This window comes from Canis aureus, chromosome 25 (genome assembly GCF_053574225.1).
Source record: "Canis aureus isolate CA01 chromosome 25, VMU_Caureus_v.1.0, whole genome shotgun sequence".
Taxonomy (NCBI): Eukaryota; Metazoa; Chordata; class Mammalia; order Carnivora; family Canidae; genus Canis; species Canis aureus.
Window position 1 is genome coordinate 1,227,665 of NC_135635.1, and position 23,309 is coordinate 1,250,973.

Consider the following 23,309-nt stretch of genomic DNA (forward strand, 5'->3'; position numbering starts at 1 on the left):
GCCGCTGCTCTGCCAGTCCTGGGTCGCGGCTCCCCTTCCCCTCCCCAGTCGGCCTGGGCTCCCCGCCCCTTCCTCGGTGCCTGGGGCGCGGCACTGCGTCCTCTCCCTCCCCGTCAGGTCCCCGTCGTCCCCCAGACTCCCTCTGGGAGGTGCAGGCCAGCTCCCTGCCCTGCCCCCGCTGTCCGCCCCCTTCCCCGGGCCTGGAGCGGTCCCCACCGGCATCCCTCCCACGGGGTCCCCGAGGTCCCCCGGGTCAGCCCTTCAGGGAGCCGGGTTTCTACTGTGGCGCTGTCCCGGCGCAGCTCCGGGTGACCGTGGGGAGGGGTAGGCACTGGCAGGTGTGGAGGACACGTGCCTCCGGCTCCCGACGCCTCCACCGCTTCTTCCCAGAAACCTTTAGGGAAGCCCAGCTGGGGCGGCCGCAGAACTCGGCGCCCAGACGGGCCCCACAGCCCCTCTCCCCCCAGGGCTGGGGCTAGCCTGGCCTGCCTCCACTCTCCCACCGTTACACTCTACTCACCTCGGGGATGGCCAGGCCTCCGGGGCCTACTTTTATCTCAGGCAAGGGCTAGGGAAAGACCCTAGCAAAGACCCAACAACTAGGGGGAGGTGGCTTGAAAGCGCACTGGCCCACTCTGACCCCAGACTACAGACGCTGGGACAGATGTCCTGTCCCCCCAGGCCTGCTGGGGAGGAAAGGGAAAGGCTTGGAGACTCTCTGGGCTCCGCCAGCCACCTCTAAGACGCTTCTGCCGTCGCAGGTCGCAGCCTGTGGGCTCAGAAGTCCCAAAGCCTGCCTTCCTGGCCTCCCTCTCCAGCTGCCTCACCTGCCTGGACGCGGAGCCGCTGGCCCAAGGGCTGACCCGGGCCCTCCAGCCCAGGGAGGGCCCCAGGCGCACTTTGCACTTGCGCCCAGAGTTTACACACTCCTACAGACTCCGCACAGCCAGGTGTCTGCCGCAGTCTTTCTTCCCAACTGAGGAGGGAGAGGGGGCCAGGGAGACCTGGCCAAGCTCTAAAGGACCCAGGCCTCTCTCCACCGCAGTTGCCTTGCAGCTGGAGGGAATAAAGGGCAGGGAGGGGAGGGCCGGCCACAGGAGACAGCTCCCGGCCGACCTCCCAGCGGCTCCTACTCCTCTCCCACCCTAGCCTGGGAATGCCGGGGCGGCCTCCTTCCCCTCCCCTTAATGAGTGGGAACTGCCTTCTATCACGGGGAGGGGGGATTAGGTAAACGGGAGAAAGGGTCAGAGAGAGAGAAAATTAACTTACAGCGTTCGCCTGGGATTCATTTGCGAAGATGTAACCTCTCACCATCATCCCCAGCGCCGTAATCCCCTCTAACTGCCGGGCCCTCTGTCCTAGCATTAAACCTCACCAGCAGCTGCGTGGCTGGACAGTTAAGATTATATATGATGTAAATATATTGTGGGTTTGTCAGCTCTCCCTACACCATAAAACTTGGTTTAATGACATCACGTGGTCCCCCAAGAGCCACTCACGGGCTTGCCTTCGGGCCATTCACATAAATAACCTCCAAAAGTTTCAAACTCCTAAATTCACATAGAAGCCGTGCGTATTTCTCTAATGCTCAGTTACACTAAAAAGCCCTTGTGCTGCTCCTTGCCCCACCCCCAGACCCCCCTTGCAGGGTGGGGAGGGGGGAGAGGGTGGATCCTTATTTATTTATTTACTTACTTATTTCCATAAGGACCTGTCGCCTTCGAGGTCGTGTTGATATTTTTTCCTCCTATTTTTTTTTCCTCCTCTCTCCTCTAATTGCTCAGAGTGGGTCGTGTCCCCCTCTTCCCACTCCCCCGGGAAGGTAAGTCACGCTTCTTCCCCTTTTTTTTACTGGCTGCCAGAGGGGGTGGGCTTCAGGGCAAAGTGGGGAGGCAGGCTCCCTGGTCTCTGCTGGGGACCCAGAAGCCCCTCCACTAACTTTCCCAGAGCAATGCCAAATCCTGGCGCTTGGGGATTGTTCCAGGAGGCTGGCTGGTGGGAGATCCACCCCAGGCTTCGAAGCAGAAGCCTCCGCGCAGGGAGCAAGCCAGGGTCTGGGCCGCACCTAGTCCCCACGTAGGGGAGGGTGTCCGAGGCCTCTGGCTGGGCGGTGGCAGCTGACGCTGCAGCAGAGCCTGGGGCCTGGGGCAGGCCTGCAGGCTGACAGGAGGGGCGGGGGCAGGCTGGCGTGGCGGCGTCCGCCCAAGTCTGGCCAAGTTGAGTCAACCGTCCAGCTCCTGCAGGGACAGAGGCCTTAGCGCTGCAGCAAGGAGGCCTTTAGTGCACGGCGGGCTGCTGGGCCCGCGACGGCTCCGAGCAACCCTGCCCCGGCCCTGGCAAAGCCCCGGTGCGTCCCCTGGGGAGGAAGCTGGGGCCTCGGCAGCCAGGGATGCTGGAGCGCGGGATGGCGGGCGCCACGGCCTCTTTCTTAGTTAACTGTTACCCACTGGAGACGCCAGTGCTTCTCCACGCTTCACCGCTCGCCCAATAGTTTTGCTCAGCATGGAGAAAAAATTAAAATAACTCCCTGAAGAAAATTACACATTTTATTTGCGGGAGAGCGAGAGCGAGGGATTGAGAGGGGAGCCGGGTCGGTGCTAGGCCGGCGGACTGCCGGGTGCCAGTCAGGCACAGACCCCACAGGCGCCCCAACCTGGCCTGAGTGCCGTGCGAGGGAAGGGTGTCGCGATGGGCACAGATCAATAAACATGTGTTGAGACCTCCTACATGCGAGGCACGGGGTGAGGACAGACTCTCGGGTTTAAAAAAAATGACAGATGGATAGCTTAGGCAGTGGGATGCAGAGAAGTCAGTCCTTATAATAAATCCTAGGAGCATCAGCATTAATAATCATAAATATTCCCCTTGCCCCTCCCCAGAGTCTCTCTGCTCCCTCTCCCTCTTGGCTTCAAGAGCAGCCTCCTAGCCCAGCTCCTGAACCGCACCCTCCCCCAGTGTGGGGGGCCTAGGCTTGGCTCCAGGAAATCACCCCGTTGTGGGAGGCGGGAGAGGAAATGCAGTAAAGTTTTATGGACCCTTCCCACATTTGTTTCTCCTATAAAGTACTTCCTCCCCCATCCCATCCCAGGAGCCTGGAGCAGAGCAGAGCGTGGGCCTCAGCCAGCCTCGGCACCACCTGAATTATCTGCCTCCCCCCCCTTCCCTTTAGCCCACCCTCCCCCTCCACACAAAATCCCAGAGAGTGAGACAAATGATGGCAAACAGACAGGACTCAGGCACCAGTCTATGCAGCTCCTTGCCCAGCTAATTGTCCTGCATAGCCTTAGGCCCTAGAAGTGAGGGGAACAGTCTGAACGTTTCTTGCCAGGCAGGTACACTGTGGGTTGCCCTCCTTCCTCCCATCTCCCCCAGTATCATAAAAGGCAGAGACACACCTTCTCCAGCTCCCCAGACCCCTTCACCAAGCAGCACCAACTCTTTCTGGGACCAAATGGCAGCCTTCCCTCTATGTCCAGCAAGGTCTCTCAAAGACCACCTAGCCCTGGGAGAGATCTTCAGAGGCCCAGAAGGGCCCGAGTCTGAGAACCAAGGAGCCCCCCGTCCCTGCAGATTAGCCCTGGCATGCAATGGGGCTGGTGCCAGTCTAGAGGCCTCAGATCTACCCAGCCAAGGTGGGAATGGGGCGCAGAGGCCTGAAAGCCCCGGAGAGCCACATCACGGGAAGAGCCAGTCCACACAAGCTAGATGCCCCCACCCCCACCCCTTTTCCCGCAAAGGCCATTCTGGGAACCAGGGATCTGGAAAGGAGGTCAAATTCACCTCCCTGCCCTCAATCCCTCTAGAAGTCCCTAAAAATTCTTTTTTTTACAAAGAGGCCGAGAGGCTGTGGGCCTCTCCTATGTCCCATAGCCCATTTAGACGCTTTTACCCAATACATGCCCCCAACAGAGAGGACCGCTGCGTCTTTGGTCCTGTTCTCTCTTTGTCTTTATTTGATATGACAAAATATAGTTTCAGGAAAGACCTGGAGTCAATAAATAGTTGGACAACAGCGATGGGGCAGGAGGGCACAGAGTCGTGGCAGGGACTAGTGGGCAGCCAGGAGCCTCTGGGACTGCTTGCTGGGGTCCAGTGGCAGGGAACCCCCAGAGCTGAGCTAGCTGGTGAGCTGAGGCGGGGGGGCCTGAGAGGGCATGCAGAGGGCGCAGGCTGGAGACGTTACGGGGCTGAGGGGTGGCTGAGAAGGTTTGGAGAGCCTAGGGCAACCGGGGGGCCCTAGGCGGGCCTTCAGTCATCTCCCCCCTTTCATATGCAAATCATTTAAAGACCGAACGTGGAGTTTAGTCGCTACACGGAAGCACCCCGAGTCCGGCGCCGACCCGGCCAAGCACAACCACTCTCGCCGGCCTAAGCCGGGAACAAAGGGCAGGGGAGGCCGAGGGGTCGGGCCGCGGGGCCTGGGGCGCCCGGGGCCCCCCTTCACGCGGCCGGGCGGCGCCGGGGGGAAGCCGGAGAGGCCGCCCGGCCCTGGGCCTTCGCGGCAGCCCCGGCACCGCAGGCCTGCGGAGCTCGCCCTGAGCCCGGGCCGGGCCGCCAGGACGCAGGGAGCCCGGGCCGCCCCGCCGGGCCCTGGGCTGGGCGAGGGGCGAGGGTGCGGGAAGCCGGGGGAAGCGCTTTTGTCTGCGGGGCCGAGCCGGTGCCCGGCCGCCCGGCCGTGCCCCAGACACAGAGAGAGGAAACCCGAGGAGGAAAGGCGCGGGGAGGAAAGCGGGCTCGGGGCGCTGTGTGCGGGGGGGCCCCCCCGCCTCTAGAGAGCCTCTTTGCTTTTCATTTTGGAATCTTTCTTCCACTTCATCCTGCGGTTCTGGAACCAGATCTTGATCTGTCTCTCGTTGAGACACAAGTTGTTGGCGATCTCGATGCGCCTGCGGCGAGTGAGGTAGCGGTTAAAGTGGAATTCTTTTTCCAGTTCCAGAGTCTGGTAGCGCGTGTAACTGGTTCGGGACCGCTTGCCGTCCGTCTCTGGAATAGAAGCCCCCCCAAGCCAGGGAGGGGTGAATAGGGAGCAGCGCCCCAGCGGCCCGCCCCGGCCCAGGCCCCCACCCCGGCCGCAGGGAGCCCGGAGCGGCCGGCACAGGCCCCGCGGGCCGCAGGCGGGCCCGGCCCATCGCAGCCCGGCGCAGCCCGGTGCAGCCCGGCCCGGCCCGCCCGGGAGAGGCGCCTCGGCCCGGCAGGAACTTTGCACCGCAGCCTTCACTCTGCAGCCGTAGGGGCTGAGGGCTGGGGGGAGAGGGAGACCCGGGCTCGGACCGAACAATAAGCACCCTCGAGACCGAGCTCCGGGGACCCCCCTCCCGCCCCTCCCGAGTCGCTGGAAGCCTCCGGAGCGGCCCAGGCCGGGCGCCGGCTGCACGGGGGAGGGAGGGAGGGAGCCTCGGGGGGGATCCCCGCTCTGCAGCCCCGCGCTCCTCACCCTTCAGATCCCTCTATTTTTTTAACTCCCTCCCTCTCCCCCAAAAATTGAATATTGCCTTTTATACACGTTTTGTTCCTATGATCCAATTATGTCGTCGTAAATTTGGGCGCACACAGCCTCTAAGCCTTTTAGTGGACAGTTTTACGAGCCATTGATGCCTGGATCGTAAAATTTATGGCCGCAGGTTTTTTTTTCTTTATTTGCCCCGCATGGCCTATAAAACCCAGGCGGACCCGAGCGCGCAAAATGAAGTCCTAAAGTTTACCGTGGCTCATGTGCAGTTTGGTCATCCACGGGTAAATCTGTGGCGGGGCCGGTGGCTGGCTCCGGGCGGCGGGCTGCCCTGTCTGCGCCTGCTCCTCTTTGATCTCCCCAGTGCTCCTAGCTCGCTCCTCCGGCGCTGGGCGAGCCGCCTTCTGACTGTACATCCCGGGGTTCAGAGGAGCCGCTTCGTCTCTGCCCAGAGCGTGTCCCGGAGCGGCCGCGGCGCTGCAGGCGGGGCGGTCGGGGTGAGCCCGGGGGCTGGCTGCCATGTCTACCCCGTGGAGAGAGTTGGAAGGCGCAGGCGGTGGGAAAGTGATGCTTAAGTCCAATCCACCGTAGCAGTACCTGGATGCCTGCACCTCTGCGGCCGATCCATAGTTCCCACAAGTTTGCATGTTATAGGCAGGGATATTGGGGCTCTGCTTATAGAATGAATTGGCTACGTAGGAGCTCATGGCGGGGAGGGCCCAAAAAAAAAATTTTCTGCACCCTTTTTGATTAAGGGTGATTTGTGACTCTTTGAAGTTGAGGGGTTTTTTGTTCTCCAAAGTGCACAATTTATAGGTGGAGATATCTCTTTCTTTATCCTATGCGCTCTTCCCAAATAAGGGAGCCTTAAATAGAGTCACGTGACTCGAGCGGCCACTCATAAATTTGGCTTGATGACCTCCGGGAGGTTAGTGATGGAAGCCGGCGAAACGCATCTTGATATGTTGGCAAAGCCCAACCAAGGGGGGAGAGGGAGTGAGAGAGAAAGAGAGAGAGAGGGAGAGAGAGAGAGAGAGAGAGAAGGGGGAGAAAAAAATGGTTCTTGGAATTGGGGGGTAGCCGGGACAACGAGCCCACAGCGACACCCGGTGCCTACTTGGGGGGATTGCAGCCTGGCTTGTGTGCCCGCCTTCAGACCGCTGGATTTTCTACCCTGTAGAGAAGGCTGGTTGCTGCTGCTGCTGCTGCTGCTGCTGCTGCAACAAACCCTTGAAATGGCCTTTTAAATTGTCTTTAATTTTAAGGAAAGATGAGGTCTTGCTTAGGGTGCAAGCACTAGCGGATAGCCCCGTCCTCCCCACACCCAGAGTCTTTCGATCTTCAAGAATGGCTGAGGAAAAGGAGATTTTAGGGGTGTGTGTCTGTGTGTGTGTGTGTGTGTGTGTGTGTGTGTGTTGGGGGGGAGTGTGCCCAGGTTGGAGATCCCACGGGATTTATCCCAGGTTCTCCCAACCAAGGGTGGAGGGCCCCTCTCCTTGGAGGCCCCAAGGCCCTGCTACTGCTGAGGAGGTGACTGTCAGCGTGGGGAAGGGAACCCAGTCCCTGGGGAGGTGGACAAGATGACAAGATGCCTGCCAGGGGAGGGGGGTCCTGAGTGAGCAGAACTGGATGGCGGGGGGAGGAGGGTCAGGAAGCTGAGAGTGCTGGGAAGTCTGGGATGAGCCTGGAGGTGAGGATGTGTAGGGGGAGCTGAGTAGACCTCAGCATCCTGGGACCCCAGAGTGGCACCTAGTGAGAGAGAGTGTGTGTGTGTGTGTGTGTGTGTAGCATCAGACACAATGGGCTTGGAGGACTGCTCTGCATGCCTGTGTGTGACCCTCACGTGGTACCTCTGCCACATATTTGGGATAGAAAATAGATGTTCGTTGAGGGCATGCAGAAGCAAGCCTGAAGCCTCCACGGGTATCATATGAGCAGGGCAGAGGCAGAGGCCTGTTTTGTGCCCTTTTTGGAAAAGGCCTCTGGAACAGGTTTTCAGGGACCCAGATACAGAAGGTCCACAGGAGAGCAATTTCCGAGCTGTCTGAAGGCGTGGGAAGGACCTGGCTTGGGGGGGGGGGGTGCAGGAGGTGGGCAGGGCCGCAGCCTGGGCCACCTTGGCAGCCCGAGGCCAGGGGCTCCGCAGCCTCCCGCCCCCGTCCCGACCCCCTCCCCTAGCCCCACGTCTCAGTCTTTCCTGCCTGCCTCTCCCCAGGAAATCCCCGCCCCTGCCCGGAGAAGCCCCCTCCTGCCCCCCCGCCGGCGGAGGCGCTGGAGGGGGCGCTGGCGGGGATCTGGAAGGTCTGGAAAACTCTGGCGGATTGTTTCCCTGCGGGAGAGCCCCTCCTCGCTCCCCCCGGCCCACTCGGGTTTCTCCGGCTGGGCCGAAGGAGACCAGGCCCGAGCTGGCGAGGTCGGGGTCCGGCTGCGCCCCCGCCGCGGGGCCGGGGAGGCTGGGGAGGCGGAGGAGCGAGGGGCCCGACCCGGGCCGGGCCCTGGGAAGGAGGGATTTTGTCCCAGGCCTGCCAGGCGCCCCAGCGCAGGCTCAGTTTCCAGGCTTTCTCTCCCGACATGTCCCCGCGTCGCTCGGGCCGCGCCGAAGGGCTCGGAGCCGCGCTCTTCCCGGCCCTCGGCTCCCGCCGCCTCCGCCACGGCTCGCAACAGTCGGCCTGGCGCGGGCCGGGGGCTGCTCGCCGCGGGGCGCGGGCCCGAGCGGGTTCCCTCCTGGCCCTGGGGGCGCGGGGCTCACCCGCCCAGGACCCCAGGCCTCCCCGGGCAGGAAGGAAGGCCTGTGCCGGGCTGCAGACCCAGGCGAGCAGCCCAGGCCTCCCCCACCCCCAGCGAGATCCTTTGCGGCCTTTTTTGCGGGGTGAGTGCGCTGCTCCGCGGGGAAGCCCCCCAGCGCGTCCCCGAGCCCGGGAGGCCCGGCCTGCGCCCCTGCGCCCCTGCGCCCCTGCAGGCCTGCGCCCCCGCCGCCTCCCGGGAGAGGCGAGCGCAGGGGGCTGGGGGCTTGCAGGCGGCGGCGGACGCGGAGCCTGCTCCAACTTTCGCCCCGGGCCGGCGCACGAGCGAATTAACAGAAATCCCCGATATCCACTTTTAAAAATAATATCAGTTTTATTAAATATTCGAGAACGGATCCAGAGGTCGGATTTATACAGGAGGGTAACACGAGGGGATTTTTTTTAAATTTATTTCTTTTTTCTCCTACCGGCTAAACAAACGTCATTCACTTTTTTTTCCTCCCTTTTTGTGATTTTCCCTCTTTTTTTTTTTTTTGTTTTGTTTTTTTGTTTTGTTTTCCCCCTTTTAGGATGGGCTTGGAACACGGAACGGTGCTAAACATAAATATAAATACAGAGACCACAAATACAGCTAAAAATATTCACACAGAAACGGTCACAGTTTGTAATATGCCATAATGACCCCCCCAGGATTCTTTAAATACAATTTGCCTGGGCCGGGCACTTGCTGGGGCAGAGGGGCCGGGCAGGGGCTGCGGGGAGGCCCTGGGGGTTGCTGCGGGGCCACGACGCGCCCTCCTTGGGCCTCCCGGCCTTCGCGGCTGCCAGGCCGGGCCCTGAGGCCCGGGAGCGGAGGCCTTGGCCCGGGAGCTGCTCTCCGCGCAGGGGCGGGGGTGGGGGCGCCGAGGGGGTGGGGGCCGAGTCCTCGTTTGGAGGGCCATCTGTGGAGTGTGAAGCGAGGTTCAGGGACGAGCCCCCAAGGCCTGGGCGGGGGGAAGGGGCCTGCAGACGAGCCGAGAACGAGCTAGCGAGGGAGCAAGGAGGAGGAGGAGGAGGAGAAGGAGGAGGAGGAGGAGGCGCGTGGTCAAAGAGTTTGTGCGGCGAGGGAGGGGGTCCAGAGTTGACTTTCAGGTCCATATCTGAGTCCCTAATTTTGTTTTAGGGACCCCAAACACATCAATTGTGCCAGTGATAAATACAGAGTGTGTGATTAGCAGGGAATTGGAGGGGGGGGGTTGCAGGGGAGAAGGAGGGAGAGGGGGCGGCGGGGACAGTCCTGGTCACTCTTTCTGCTTCTCCTCTTCTGTCTCTTCCCGCTTTTCCTCTTTTCCGCCCAGGCTGTCGGCCGCGGCCCCTCCGCCGCCCCCCGAGAGCGTGGACGTGAGGTTGGACTCCTTTTTCCACTTCATCCGCCGGTTCTGGAACCAGATTTTGATCTGGCGCTCGGTGAGGCAGAGCGCGTTGGCGATCTCGATGCGCCGGCGCCGCGTTAGGTAGCGGTTGAAGTGGAACTCCTTCTCCAGTTCCAGGGTCTGGTACCGCGAGTAGATCTGGCGGCCGCGCCTCCGGTCCGCTCCGTAGCCGACCCCTAGAGATCCGGGCACAGAACACACTGAGAACCGTCAGCAAGGCGTCCTCCGTGGGCGGCCGCGCCTGGCAAGGTCCTGACCCGCCCAGCGTGGCCAGCGGCTCCCGGGCCCCGGGCTCCAGCCTTCTCCCTCTTGCCCTGCCCCACCCCCACTGGGGGCACAGCCAGGGTCCCAACTCCATCCAGTCCCCCCTACGCTGGTGGGTGAGTGTCCCAAAGAAAGGGGAGGCAGGGAGGGGGGGAGGCGGGGAGGGAGGGGGGGCAAGAACCAGGCAGAAAGCTGGAAGTCTAAAAACTGGGTTTGGAAAAACCCCCAACAGTGGGGAGTGAGGGCCCCATTGCTCAACAACTGGGCGCCCCCACCTCCCCCAGCGCCCCAGCTCCCTGCAAACTTCTCCCCACTTCTCTGCCCCCTCCCTGCTCCTCAGCCTGACTTGGGGGGGCTCCCCCACCCCGCCCCCGCCCCTGGCCCCCTGCCCCGTCCCTGCCCCCTCGGCCTGCCTGGGAGCCCTCCAATCCGCCAGGGCCCGAGGGGGCCAGGCCCCTGCGAGCGAGCGAGCCTCAGCGAGCGGGAGGCGAGCAGAGGGGCAGAAGAGGGGGCCCTGTCTCGGCGTCGGCGAGGAGACGAGCGTGATTGTTTTTATGGGGCCATAAAAAACTCTCTCCGCCCGTTCTTCTAGGGAAGCCGGTCATAAAGCCAGTTCAGTTTATTTAATTTATATCTCGGAGCTGTAAAACTCACCACTGTGCGAATTCATTCGCTGCATCCAGGGGTAAATCTGGATACTGGCTTTCTGGTCCTGGGGCGCAGTCCTGCCCTGCTCAGAACTAAAATCCTGAGCGATTGAGGTCTGTGTGTTATGTCCTAAGGTGTTTTGTCTGCAGTTTGAGAGCATGTCTTTCTCCTGGTAAAAGGAATTAGATCCATAGTCATACGGCCCCCGGCTGGAACTGAACACGACATTCTCCTGTGGCGAATAAAAGGGAGTCGAGTAGATCCGGTTCTGGGCAACGGCTGCTCCATAGGTCGAGAAATGCCTCACTGGATCATAGGCGGTGGAATTGAGGGCGACGTTGGGGAGGACGTCCTGGCCCCCGGCGAGGTGGCAGGATAAGGAAGGGTTAGTGAAGTAGGAATTCATCCCTTTGCCTTTACCTGGTCGGGCTATGATTTCTTTAATATTTATTTCTGTCTCCAGTTTGTACTCGGAACTAGATGGTTATAGGGACGGCTCCAATCCAGGACAGACAAAATGACAAAGTCAGCTGACCCCCTTCCAGCCAATCGCAAGCCAGATGTCAAGAAGGGGGAAAAAAATCGCTTCTGCTTCTGTTGATTCCCTAGTTGAGACTAAGTGTGTGCTTTGAAAGTAAGACTTGGATTTCTTTTTAAAAAACATATATGTTAGGGAACTGATCTGGAGGTGAAGGACGGTAAGCAGGCATCAGCAGGGCCTTGGGGCCCGAGGAAGAAGAGCTGCACTGCTGGGAGATCTCTCAGTCCCAGCTAACTTTGCTGTGCTGTGGCCAGAGCCAGGTCTGGAGAAATCCCTCTATTTCCAATCTGATTTCATCTTTTCTATCTCCCCCACCCCTTCTAAAATTATGTCCTGATTTCTCCATGGGAAGAGCCCCTTCCCAGCTCAGGGGAAATCCCCAGAAATCCTACAGGAAATCCTAGCTTGACCCTCCATGGAGTGAGTTCTCATCACTAGATCAGTATTTTTCCCCCCAATAATTAAAAAAAAAATCAAAAGTACACAGAAACTGCACAAAACGTGGTGCTCAGAGGAAGGAGAGCGTGGCTGACAGTCTGAGGTGTCAGGGGGGATATGGGGAGCAAGCAGGTCTGAGGGGGAAAGATGAGACCTCAGGGTACAGTGGCAGAGCTGAAGGGGGCAGAGGGGCCATGTATTTGCTCCCTCTTCCTCTTAGCCCCCTTCTGCCCCTCAGAACACCCTTTTTGGGGGAAACCCTTGCAGCATTTCTGCCAAAAAGGGAACATGTATAAAAATACAATAGGAAAGAGAGAGAGAGAAGTAAAAGGTGGGAGAGAGAGAGAGAAAGGAAGAAAGGAAGGAAGAAGAAAGAACTCTGAGAGTCTTTCTAGACACATCAACTCCTGTTTATGTTGGTGAGAATTTATGATTTGGAGCCAGCGAGGGCTGGTGGGGTGATTCACATAGGATCCAGGCAGAGAGGGAAGGCTGGTGGGGCTCTGAAGGGCAGTTAGCGTCCTGCAGGCTCAAGCCCCTGCACAAGGCAGGAGCCCCCAGCCAAGGGAGGCACCCCTGGACCTGAGCCCTGGGGCTGGGGAGAGTCCAGCAAGGGGCTCCTGGGGAGCTCTCGTTCCAGGGCCAGCCTCACCTGGTGCAGCCGGGCCTCCCAGCAGCCCCTACCCCCCATTTTCTCTCCACCTTGGGGCCGAGAAAAGGGAAGAGAAGGGTAGGAAAAGGCAGCTGAGTTCCAGGCTCTGAGGCAGTGGGCGGACTGAAGCTGCGGAAGGTGTGCAGATGGGGTTTTTCTCCTGATTAACCCAAACTTGATTTGATATCGTGACATAGGCTGAGAATGCTCTGAGTTGACAAAGAGGGGGCGGTGGGGCTAGCGACGGGAGCAGGGCAAGCTCATATTTTCTCTTCACCATTTTGGGGGGGGGCTGGCTATAACAAGAACCCGGATGTCGCCGGATTTTATGATCTTTTCCTTCTGTGTAACAAAGCGGAGTAATCAATGGGTAGCAATAAAGCCATAAACGGGACTACGCTGGGAAAAAACTCGTTTATTCATCTTCTGTAACGTTAAGGTTTCCCTGGAGTGTCGCTAGGGGGGAAAAATAAAGTTTCGAACCCAAAAGCAGACAGTGTGTAGGAGCTGGTGGAGACAACATGTTAGCTAATACATGAACCTCGTTAGGGGATTGAAGAGTCTTCCTGCCGGACAATTTGTGTTGGCTTTTAAAAGTGCAGCCCCAATCCTTCAGAAAGGAGGGGAAATTGTTGGTATTTAAGAGGGTGGGGGGAAAGACCCCTGTAATTATCAAGGTTCCTCCTCTTTGGACCATACTTTCTTCTGCTCAAGGAGATAAAAGTGAAAGGGTAGAGGAGGGTTCCAAGTTAAGAAAGAAATTTTGAGATGAGTTGTCTCGTTTGGGGGTGACATGGCAGGTACATAAACACAGACACCAGCGTGACTTGCTTTTTGCTCTAGAATCCAGCTGTCTTCGAATTCATGGCATGCCTGGACAGAGGCTTTCAACAGCTGGCTGGGGCTCCAGGCCCCCTGGAGGGCAAGAGGTAGAGCGAGAAAGAACTGGGGGGGAGGGGGGGCGAGACCCAGGGGGCTGAGCTAAGAAACAGGTCGGCGCACCCCTGGACCCTGGACACAAGTAGCCGCTCTGAGTCCCCAGCCTCTTCTCTGCCCTAAGGGTAGCAGAGTAACACGTAGAGCAGGCCGGAAGAGAGAGTAAATTCCCTCCATCCCCCCCCCCCCATTTCAGAGAGATTGCTAGAGGGATAAATCATGTCAGTGATATTTCCTTCAAGATATTAAATTGTTGCAATGTACAACAAATTGAATGATGGAAGATAGGATGTCTTAATGAGGTTTCACTTTCAGTGAGTGTTGATTTTCTATGTATTTTTAAAATCTCTTTCGTGGGGGGTGGGGGAAGGAAGGACCCTGGGAGAAAGAAGGGGCTTCTGGGGAAGCATGTGCTGCAGCTCCCCAGCAAGGATGCCTGGGTTTCCTTGAGCCCCTCCTAAACAAAGTCTGGAGGGGCAAGGGGCCCCCAAAGTTGGGGATAGTCTCCTTTGGGGCCTAAAAGTAGTGGGCGCGGGGGTGGGCGACCTGAGGAGCAGAATGTAAGTCTCAGCCCCGGAAAGTTAAGTGTTTTATTACGTCCCTAAACAGAGGGCAGAGACTGAAAGGTCTCGCCGATTTATAATGAACAGAAACCAGCTGCTGGGGGAAAGAGGCAGAAATGCTGGAAGGGGGAGAGAAGAGGAAGCAGAAATACAAATAAATTCCCCCACTACTTAAAGATTTTCGGCAAAATTAATTCCCAACATACTCTTCCCCCATCACCTTCCATCCTGAGAAAAGGAGCCTCCTTCTTTCAGTCTGGTCTTTAATTATGCAGCTGAAATTTGCTGGAAGGATTCGCTCCAAGGGGGGAGAGCAGGTCAGATGAACCCGATCTTCCCTCCATTGGATTATATTTTCCTTTTCTCATTTTATGTTAATTTTATCTTTTTGGCGAAAGAACGGCTGTCTATGGGGGGATAGCTGGGACTTGGGTTTTTCTAAATATATTTATATTTTCCTGTTAAATTTGTCTGAAAACAATTATGGAAACTCATCAGCAGAAGCAAGAACAGATGTTTTATTAAAACTGCAGTTGAGCTCTGTAAATATGCACAAGTTCTGGGAAGGGGGGGACTTGTTCTTTGTTTCTATAAAACAAGCCTAGAGCAATCAGAGAACACCCCCATCAGGCCCGCAGGTCTCCGAGTTGCTCTGCCCCTTGGGCCTCCGGAATCAGGCATTCCGAGGGGGTTTGGCGGCAGAGCAGATTTTCGCTTTCGGAGCTGTAATTAGTGGATTCGAAAACAGAATTCAAAAAACACAGAAGAGGAATAAAGGGGGAAAGTTGCCGCTCGCTGCTCCAGTCCCCCCATCTCCTCAGCCCCAAACACATGCTTCTCATGAGCGCTAATTACAGGAGTGGAACTTGCTGCAGGCGCCACGGGCCTGCTTGGGGGGCAGTCACTGGCCTGGAGTCCCCAAGGCTAAGGGGTGCTTTGGAGGCTGCGCACTCGAAGGTCTCGCAGAATGAGTCAAGCGCTCCTACCCCAGCCTTAACCTGCTCCAGGGCAGGGGCTGGGGGCCTGTGTAGCTCTGAACGGGGGAGCGGGTGGGTGTGCCTGGACTCTGGCTGGGAAGGGGTTCGTGGGCAGGCCTCACCTTGCCTGCCTTTCCTCTCCACCCTGCCCTGGGAAACATAGTACTTTCTTGAGGAAGGGGATCTGCAGCGAGGAGGAGGAGATCTGGAATTTTTGCTGGGGGACAGTCTTTTCCAGAGGTCCTGGCTAGTGGGTGTTTTGCTAGTCTTCTCTCTTTCCCTAGATCCCCCAACTCTGCGCAGATGTCTGTGACTCACCCAGCCTTGCACACAGATACACACACTCCACTCCTGCCTGCCGGCGCCACCAACCACAGCTCGGCGCCTCCGGAGGCTGCTCAAGGACCTGGACACCGGAGCCGCAGGACTCGGCGCTCTCGGCCTGGGCGCTTGGCTGCCTGGAAGCCACAGCAGCCGCCTGACTCACCCCTGCCAATTCTTGATTTTGAGAGCAGGGGAAGGGCGGTTGCCCAACCAGCACCCTTTGCGCCACTGGGCAGGGGCTGAAATCCCTCTTGCGGAGAAAGCCCAGTTTCAATAATTGTTCAGCTCACCTTACAGTCGCACTGTTTGGTTAAGGCTTTGCTGTTCTAGAGCTATTGCTCGGGTGGCCCGACTGGCTTATGAGTAGACACCTTTTTAACTTAAAAATTTAAAAAACTAAATCCTACTCCAAATGCCCAGTGATTTGTGTAGGAGTTCCTTTGATCTCCATAGAACCCGGAGTTAAAGGAGTGCAAGGAGAGTCTCCAAGTCCGCCAGAGAACCTGAATGCGGGGAACTGGGTCTGCTTGGGGACACCAAAGCATAGCTCACCTCCAGCTTCTCACAGGAAGGGTGGGGGACGCCTCCCCACACACACACACTGCATTCCAAAACAGAATGTTTCTCCTAAGTCTCAAAGTTCAGGCTTGGAGGCGCTTGCAGAAAGGTGAAATCTGACACATCCAACCCGGAAATGCATCCCATTTGGGGGTGCTGATATTCCGGGGACAAGGCCCAGGCTGGCCAGCTGAATGGAGTTGGGGGTCAGCAGGGAGGGGCGAAGGGGGATGAGGCCAGATGGGGCACATCAGGCGCCTGAGAACTAACTGCCCCAAACACCTTTCAGGCCTGGGCTGGCAAATTCTCTTTTGAGCCAAGAGGTTGCGAGGCTGCCCAAGCTGCTTCTGCTTTATGTGCAATTAAACAGAGAAGGAAGGTACGTGGAGAGGCTCTGCTAACTCACGTCATATTTTCTCTCCTCCTTCTCTCTTTCCAGACTTCCGCCTGACCTTTCTTTACCACCACTCCACTTGGGGCTGCTACCCTCAGCAGACACAGACTCCCACCATGGCAGTTGTTTAGCTTCTCAATTCACTTCACTAACCGGAGCTTGAAAAGTAAAGCAGACCCCAAGCGTCTCTGTACCATCCCACTCAGCCCTGAGCGCCTCTGGGCTCCCTTTGGAAGAAGTCTTTTCTGGCTTTGGGGGTCCTGGTCCCCACGCACCCCATCTCTGTCCCAAGGAAGAGAGGGCACGCCAGAGAGCCTTCGGACACGCGGTACCTTATCCCCACTGGGAATGGGGAGGGAACTCAGATGCTGAGTGACATTTCAGGGAGGAGACGCAAGTGGCCCTGGTTGGCCAAGGAGGAAAAATGAAGAACGAGGAGAATAATATTTAGAATATTTCTGGCCCCCAGAATGGGGCCAAAGGACCCCCAACTTCCTGGCTTTTCTTACAGCCCTCCACATAAGCACTGTGGACCCACTTTGGAGGTTTATGAGAATTGTAAAATTCAGGAGCACAGCATTTATGACGTCACAGTGAGTTGTCATGAGGAAATTGTAAATGTCATAGAAGTTATATACAGGAGGAGTTCTGGGGGGGGGGGAGGGTGCCCTGCCACTCCGCACTTCTTTTCCTTTCCCCCATTATCCCCCCCTGGCCTAAGTTCTCCCACTTGCAAATAAAATGTTATTATGCTCTGGAACAATAAGCCAACAGTGAAACATCGTCCTCATTTCCCTATAAATAATTTTATCCTTTATTGTTTGGGGATCTGAGAGAACCATTTAATCTGCGCTGGCGAAAAGAGAGAGAGAGAGATGGGGAGGGGGGAATTAATTTCAGAAACGAGAATATTACTTACTTCGATGATACTCTTTTAGATTTGATAGCCGGGAGCAAAATTAGAGGCGAACAGCGGCCTCTCCGACTCTACACCTGGCGGGCCTGGAGATTTATAGGATCTTTAGCGAAGGGGCAATTTAATTTTGTAGGATTTGCTTAAATTCACTGCTATTTTGGGGGGTCGAGGAGAAGGGAGGGTGCGGGGGGGAACGACATGCTTTATCTAGTTTTATGAATCTGCCACCATTACCCTGATTTAAAACCCAACAACCTGTGTCTCAGAAAACTCCTGCAGAAAGGCGTGGAGGAGTTGGGGCGAGGGGGCCTCGGCTTCGACTGTGGCCCCCTCGGCCAGGCAGTTGCCAGGGGGAAGGAAGAAAAGCCCGGGGCGAGGGGAAGGCGGCTCGGAGTCTCTCCAGCACCAGGACACCCGGAGGTTTATGGTGTCCCCATAATTCCCCACCCCTATAAACAGCTGCCCTGTTCCAGGACGCTGGCGCTTCCTCCCCCGGGGAAGGGAGAGCGAGGGCGGAGGCGGCGGAGCAGGGTGCCGGGAAGGGGAGGGAGCTCGGGCAGCGCCGCACTTTGTTCTCCTGGGTGAGTTTGCTGGTTTGGCGGGTTTCCGACGCAGGGTGGCAGCAGACAAAACAAGTAAACAACCCACAGACACAATAAACAGGGGGCGGCCGCCACCGAGCCGGAGGCCGCGGGCCGCCGAGGGGCACCGCCCGGGGCCAGCTCACCCCAGCACCCCGGAGGCCGCCCCCAGGCCCGGCGGGCCGAGGTCGAAGGGGCCTGGAGCGACCTGGCGGCCCAGGCAGTGCTGCAGCCGCACCGGCCGGCCCGGCCCGCGTCCCCTCACCGCTCTGCTCCGACGGTACCGGGCCCTGCGCCCCACCGGCGGCGGGAGAGGCCCGGGGGAGGCTGGAGCCCGGCCGCCCCGCCAGCCACCCCGGCCGCAGCCTCCTCCCCGGCCGCTTGCGACGCGGGACAACTGAAACAGGCGCCACCAGTCCCCAGATCCGGGGCTCTGGGGACGCCTAGAGGGCCCCTCAGCGGCCCCCACAGTCACGCAGGCGAACCTGGGGTGCGGAGTGGGAGCCAGACCTTCTCCGCACCCCTGCCCCTTCTGTCTCGCCTTCTGCACCAGCCTCTCCAAGCGGCTGCCTCGGCCTCGGCCCAGAGGCCACCTTCCTGACCACTCAGATCCCCTTCACTGTCCCAGCCACGTTGGAGCGCCAGGGCCTAGCCAGCCGCGCAGAACTGCGCAGAGACCCACCTCACCCACAGAGTTCCCCACAAAACTCACTGGCAACACGACAGGGCTCCCCTGGTAAACGGCCTCTGAGCTGGTTAAGTTTGGGGTTTGGGTTGGGGGGTGGGTGGAGAGAAAGCAGAAGGGATTCACTATTGCCCCAGCCCAGCTGCTTGGACAGTGAAGGCAAGAAGGTCCGAGAAAGCCTTCGTGGCATCCGTTGGTTCCTGCAACCCGCATACTCCGATTCCAGCACACACGCGCGCGCACACACACGTTCCCAGGAGAGCGTGCCCAGAGAGGGTCTGCTGGGTGCACCCACTGCCTCCCTGAGCCCAATCCCAACTAACAAAATTTTGCATGCACATAAAACGGTGTTTGAGCGAGGACAAGCATGGTGCTATACAATTAACCACCGAGGAAATATGAGTCTGTATATATTCACGCATAAGTCGGAGTCTGTACATTTGAGCCCGGACATAATAAGTGTATAAAGCTACGAAGCCTGGTTTTGGAACACAACAGCCACCCCAACCAGGCCGCCTTCTCCAAACAAGGGTGCATTCTTTGTAGGGATCACAACTGTCAGACCAGGGAGAGAAAGGGTCTGCTCTGCCCGTTTGCCCTTCGCTTAGGAACTGGCGCGTGGACTGCAGCCCGTGGCAGGGCTGACAAAGCCTTCAAGGGGCAGGCCTGAGGTGCCCAAAGAGTGGACTCCGAGGGGGAACGCCGGGGGCCCTGGGCTCCAGGGAGCGTCGCCAGAACGTGACCCACAGATTCAGTGCTTCTGGCCAGCTTTAGTCCTGGGCGTGCAGAGTCCTCCGGCCAGATTCTATTCTCAGCGGCCCTGGCTATTATTAGATACTCACACCAGGGCTTTCCTGCACTAACGACCACGTTTACAGGGAATCTGGCCTACGAGGAGGCTGGCGGGTGCCACTGATGGCCTCTCTTGTGCTCCTGTGTGAGCACCAGAGTGGGGGAGAAGGAAGGAAAAGAAAATCGAAAGTAAGGAGGGAAGGAAGGGGCTGGCGTTCAGGGCTGGATTTATCCCCTGGCCGGACTAGAAAACTGCTGCCAGGCTTTCTCTGCGTCCCTCTGCCTCGTGAGGAGGATCTTGGGGGGTGAAGGACATGGGGGACCGCAGGACCCTAGCCAGGAAGGGACAGAAGATCAATCGAGAAAAATATTATGCAAGGACACCTCAGGATGATGCCGTTAACCCGTCACCCATGAACCCTAGCACCCTGAAATCTGGCCGGCAGCCGTCTCTTTAGCTGCCTGTGGGCCCAGATCAATACCCCAGCCTTAGCCAGGCCCACCCCTCCAAAGGGAGGGGGCCCCTCTACTATCCCAGGTGAATCCCCACTGTCCTGAGTGGCCTTCCGAACTGTTTTCCCGAGAGAGAGACGGGGGTGTGAACAAAGGAGGCTCGTGGCCCCCCCACCCAGTCGGGCCGGCCATCTGCAGGGGTGGGGGGTGGGGGGCAGACAAAATACAGGCGAAAGAGAGAAATAGAGGCCTCACCGGTCGGCGGTTCCCACACTACGCCAGGAGAGAGGCTCCCACGTCCAGGCCTCCGCGTGGGGTGGGGGCCTCCTCGGGCCCCCGCCCGCCCCCTGCCCTGCGCGGGGCCCCGGGGCCGCGTGGCTGCCGGGCGGCCGGCCTGGGCGCGGAGCGGCGGAGCGCGCGGCAGCCGAGCAGGCAGGCGGCTGGGCCCATTTGGGGAAAGCCAAGCGCTTTTCTCGATCGTAAACAAGGAACGAAATTAGCCCCTCGGCAGACGCCTCTGCCGACACACAAGTCCTCGTGGGGGGGGGAGTGGAAGGGGGAGAGAAAATGCCATTTCTTCCCCCGAGAGAATACCTCGGAGGCCTTTATGTCGGATGCGAGACGGGACTTTTGGGGGGGCAGGGGAGGAGGGAAGGGGCTGCGGGGGAGGGGAGGGGAGGGGAGAGTCCCCGTCCCCTCGGACCCCGAGGGCTTTGATTTGAATGCAGTCGGATGGTGTTTTTAAGAATTTGATAAAAACAGGTTCCCTCTCCCAGCGCCGACCCCCGGGGCGACGGGTCAGGGTTGAAACAGGAAATCGAGGAGCGCTCCCCTCCCCCACGCGGCTCGGCGGAGGAGCGCGGCCGCCCCGGAGGACCGCGGCGGGGGCAGCGCCCGGCCCGCGACCCTGGGCGCCCGGGGCACGCGCGCCCCCCCGCCCCCGGCTCGGGGCGTGTCCGCCCGGGCGTGGAAGCGGTTGCGCGTGCGGCGCCCTTTGCGAACGGAAGCTCACCCGCACGGGGGGCGGCCTCGGACCCAGGCCAGGGAGCAGGGCGGGGTCATCTATCACGCGGCTACACAGTCAGGGCCACGTACATTTGGAAGAAATTAAGCCACTGTGTTATGAAACCATATGTGTCGGGTTAAGACCATACAACACGCCATTAGCACCAATTATTAGGAAGATCCCGAGCGCCCGGGACCCTCCGGGCCGCCCCGTTCCGACGTCCCCGCCCCTCGGGCCAGGCGCGCCTGGGGTGCTCCCTGCCTCGGCTCGCCAGCGAGGCCCGGGCCTGCCCGCAGCCAGCGGGGCCTGCCCAGGCGGGTCCCCGTCCCCGTCCCCGTCCCCGTCCCGTGCCCCGGTGGGCACCGCGGGCAGGGCGGCGGCGGCTGGGGTGGGGGGCGCTGCGCCGGGCGGAGAAGGCGCGTCGGCCCCGCTCTCCCAGCACAAGATGGCTTTGGAGCCCCGCGGCCCCCGCCCCCGCCGCAGTGCAGGCCACCTCCCTGCCTTCCGCCCGCTCCGGGGGGGCGGGGGGCGGGAGCCGGGGCGGGCAGGCGCACCCTCCTCCGCTGACGCGCACCAGCCAACGGCCTCCCCCCTAATTGCCAATTAACAGGCCCCGCCGCCCGCCTCGCTGCGCGCTCTTCCTGCTCCGCCGCCCGCTCCGGGCCCGCACTGCGCATGTGTGAGCTCGGCCGCCGCGCTCTCCGGGAGGGAGGGGGCCGCGGGCCCGGCGGGGGCCGTGCGAAGTTTGTTTGGGGCTGGGGGGGCCGGCTTTGCTCGGGGGGCCATGGTTAGGGCCTACAGTGCTCGCTCGGGCCCTGCAGCCTGAGCTTCCGGGCCCCTCCGTCCCGGTCCCATTAGCCGGGAGGCCGCGGGTCCCTCCTAGGTAAGGACGGGGTGGGCACCACGCAGCGGGTCGGCGCCCTAGACCCCGGCCTTGAGCCCCTCGGGCGCGGGCCTTGAGCCCCCCGACCCCAGCTGGGGCGCACGGTGACATCAGGACACCGGCTGGCAGCCCGGCCCCCACCCCCACCCCACCCCACCCCACCCCACCCCCACTTTTCCTCCCCTTGCTGGCCCGCACGCCCCCCTCTCGCCAGCCCCCCTCTCCTCTCTAACCGAGACGAGCCGCTGCTGTCCTTATCTCGAAACCGCCACCCAGCTACGGACCATTAGTTACATATTTGAACCAATAAGGAAACACTTACCGGGCGCTGCTGTCACTCTCCCTCTCCCTCTCTCTCTCTGCCTCTCTCTCTCTCTCCCACTCTCTCTGTCTCGTCTTCCCTCATTCTGTGCCGCTGCCGAGCCTGTCTCAGCTCCACACATACATGGGCACTTTATATAAATTTAAAAATTTAAAAAAAAAAAAAAGGAGAGAATAGTCCCAATGATCGAAAAGCCAAATAAAATTAAGGGGAGTTGCAAGAAGGGGGCAGGAGGGAGAGGCTGGGAGAGGGGAGGGGCGGAGGCTCTGCAGCTCGCGGCTCCACTCCTGCTCCCGCAGCCTCCTGCCCCTTGGGGGGCCCGGGCGTCGGGAGGGAGAGAGAGGCGCCCCCAACTCCTGCCCCTTCCCCCATCCCCCTCCCCAGGTGCCCCCAGCTTCCGGCAACTCCACCTGGGAGGGAAAAAAAATTAAATGCGGGGAGAAAATAATTATTAATCAGATTAATAAAAAATAAAATAATACTGGTAATGAAGGGAGCGGCCGCGCAGGTTTCCCTGGCAATGGTTAGGCTCTTACGGGGAGGACTGTTCTGCGGAGCGCTCCGAACGGACAAACCACAATAAAAAGTTCACGTTCATGGATGGAATCCACATGACTTCTTGTGGCCAATCCAACTTGTGAGTCGATCGTAAACTTTTATTACTCAGCTGTAAATTTTCTGCAAACAACCGGGAATGCGATGCATTTGTGTAGCGTGTGCAAATGGGCGCCGCGGTCGCCATGTTTACCCAATTCTCCGGGAGAGGGAGCCCCCCGCCCCGCCCGCGCCCCCCGCGCCCCCCGCGCGCCCCGCGCGCCCCGCGCCCACTGCCACGGCCCGGCCGCCGCTCGCGCGGGAAGGGCGCGGGGGCGCCGGGGACGCGGGCCGGCTCTGGCTCTCCCGCGCGGGCCGCCCGCCTCCCTCCGCCGCGCCGAATCCTAAATATTTCCCCTAATAAGTGGGGTATCAGGGTGGGATGCGGGGGAACCCGAGCTCTGCACCGGGCGCAGGGGCGCAGGCGGGGTGCGCTCCCTCCTCCCGCCTTTTTCCTTGCAGGGGAGCTAGCCCGTCCCCGCGGGGAGCCCCGGCGGCCCCCCACTCTGCCCCCCGCTCTGCCCCGCGGGAACCGGAGGGCCGCGCCGCTGGAGGCCCCGTAGCCGGCCGCGGGCCGAGGTCTGCAGCCGCGGGGCTGGGACGCTCCCTGGGCCGCTGCGCAGGCCGGCAGGGGTGAGGGCTGCGGGCAGCCTCCACCCCCCCAAAGTGCCTATCACCCCCACGCTCCCTTCTCCGAGAAAAGGACCATTGCCCCCTCTCCAGGACCATCCCCAGCGTCAGGTCTCCTCGGCTCCTAGGTTCAGATGGCAGTTACTCCCAATCTGTCTAGAATTACAAATAAAACCAAGGCCCAGGATCTTGGTTCCTACTTCTTTCCCCCTTTCGGGTGCAAGGTGGTTTGAAGCCTTTTCTGTCTTGGCAGGTGACCCACACCCGCCTGCCGTTTTCAGAAAAATTCTGCTGCCTGGCTCACCGGGACGCACCTTGGGGAGCCCCCCCTCACAAAGAAACTTATCCTTCCCCTAATTCCGCCTTCTGTGCTAAATTCCCAGCACCAGAGATGTCCCCCACCTTTCTCCAGACCCCTGATTTTGGCGATGAGTTCAATGTAGGGAAACCCAGAATAAATCCCCCCCCCCCATAGAGACTATTTGCCAACAAGGAGTCGCAGCCCAGCCGAGTCGCAGCCCAACACTCCCCACCAGCCCGAGATCT

General features: G+C 59.7%; 4 protein-coding genes across 11 annotated transcripts in view; all 4 read right to left on the reverse strand.

Annotated features, from left to right (window-relative positions):
• The window catches only part of HOXC10 (homeobox C10), a 106,371-nt gene that overhangs the window by 52,305 nt on the left and 30,757 nt on the right, over nt 1-23,309 (reverse strand). The gene's annotated exons all lie outside the window — the stretch shown is intronic.
• The window catches only part of HOXC4 (homeobox C4), a 59,866-nt gene that overhangs the window by 15,473 nt on the left and 21,084 nt on the right, over nt 1-23,309 (reverse strand). Inside the window, exon 1 of one of the 4 annotated variants that reach the window (XM_077869785.1) lies at nt 21,540-21,669. The exons of 2 other annotated variants lie outside the window; for them this stretch is intronic. The gene's annotated coding sequence lies outside the window, so the exon portion shown is untranslated. Of the gene's footprint in view, nt 1-19,583; nt 19,717-21,539; nt 21,670-23,309 lie in introns of those variants that run through there. One more of the 4 variants, XM_077869786.1, reaches the window with a different exon arrangement.
• On the reverse strand, nt 3,203-7,559 carry HOXC5 (homeobox C5). Its single transcript, XM_077869800.1, has 2 exons — nt 5,704-7,559; nt 3,203-4,984 (listed from the first exon to the last, which is right to left on the reverse strand). The coding sequence occupies exons 1-2, from the start codon at nt 6,155-6,157 to the stop codon at nt 4,770-4,772; spliced, it is 669 nt and encodes a 222-aa protein (XP_077725926.1). The 5' UTR covers nt 6,158-7,559; the 3' UTR covers nt 3,203-4,769.
• HOXC6 (homeobox C6) lies at nt 8,548-21,669 on the reverse strand. 5 transcript variants are annotated; one of them, XM_077869795.1, is made up of 3 exons: nt 21,540-21,669; nt 10,525-10,870; nt 8,548-9,782 (listed from the first exon to the last, which is right to left on the reverse strand). In XM_077869795.1, the coding sequence occupies exons 2-3, from the start codon at nt 10,676-10,678 to the stop codon at nt 9,475-9,477; spliced, it is 462 nt and encodes a 153-aa protein (XP_077725921.1). In that variant the 5' UTR covers nt 10,679-10,870; nt 21,540-21,669; the 3' UTR covers nt 8,548-9,474. The 5 variants fall into 5 exon arrangements, with proteins under 5 accessions (XP_077725921.1, XP_077725922.1, XP_077725920.1 ...); XM_077869796.1 differs by lacking the exon at nt 21,540-21,669 and adding an exon at nt 19,584-19,712; XM_077869794.1 differs by lacking the exon at nt 21,540-21,669 and adding an exon at nt 14,944-17,520 and having other exon boundaries at nt 10,525-14,371.

What these genes read in the sequence shown, in the direction of transcription:
- HOXC5 (XM_077869800.1), bottom strand. Translation starts at nt 6,157, where the DNA reads ATGAGCTCCTACGTAGCCAATTCATTCTATAAGCAGAGCCCCAATATC. An exon ending in CAAACTGCACATGAGCCACG is followed by an intron (nt 4,985 to 5,703) that starts GTAAACTTTAGG and finishes CTTCTATTCCAG; the next exon opens with AGACGGACGGCAAGCGGTCC.
- HOXC6 (XM_077869794.1), bottom strand. Translation starts at nt 10,924, where the DNA reads ATGAATTCCTACTTCACTAACCCTTCCTTATCCTGCCACCTCGCCGGG. An exon ending in GCGAATGAATTCGCACAGTG is followed by an intron (nt 9,783 to 10,524) that starts GTGAGTTTTACA and finishes CCGGATCTCTAG; the next exon opens with GGGTCGGCTACGGAGCGGAC.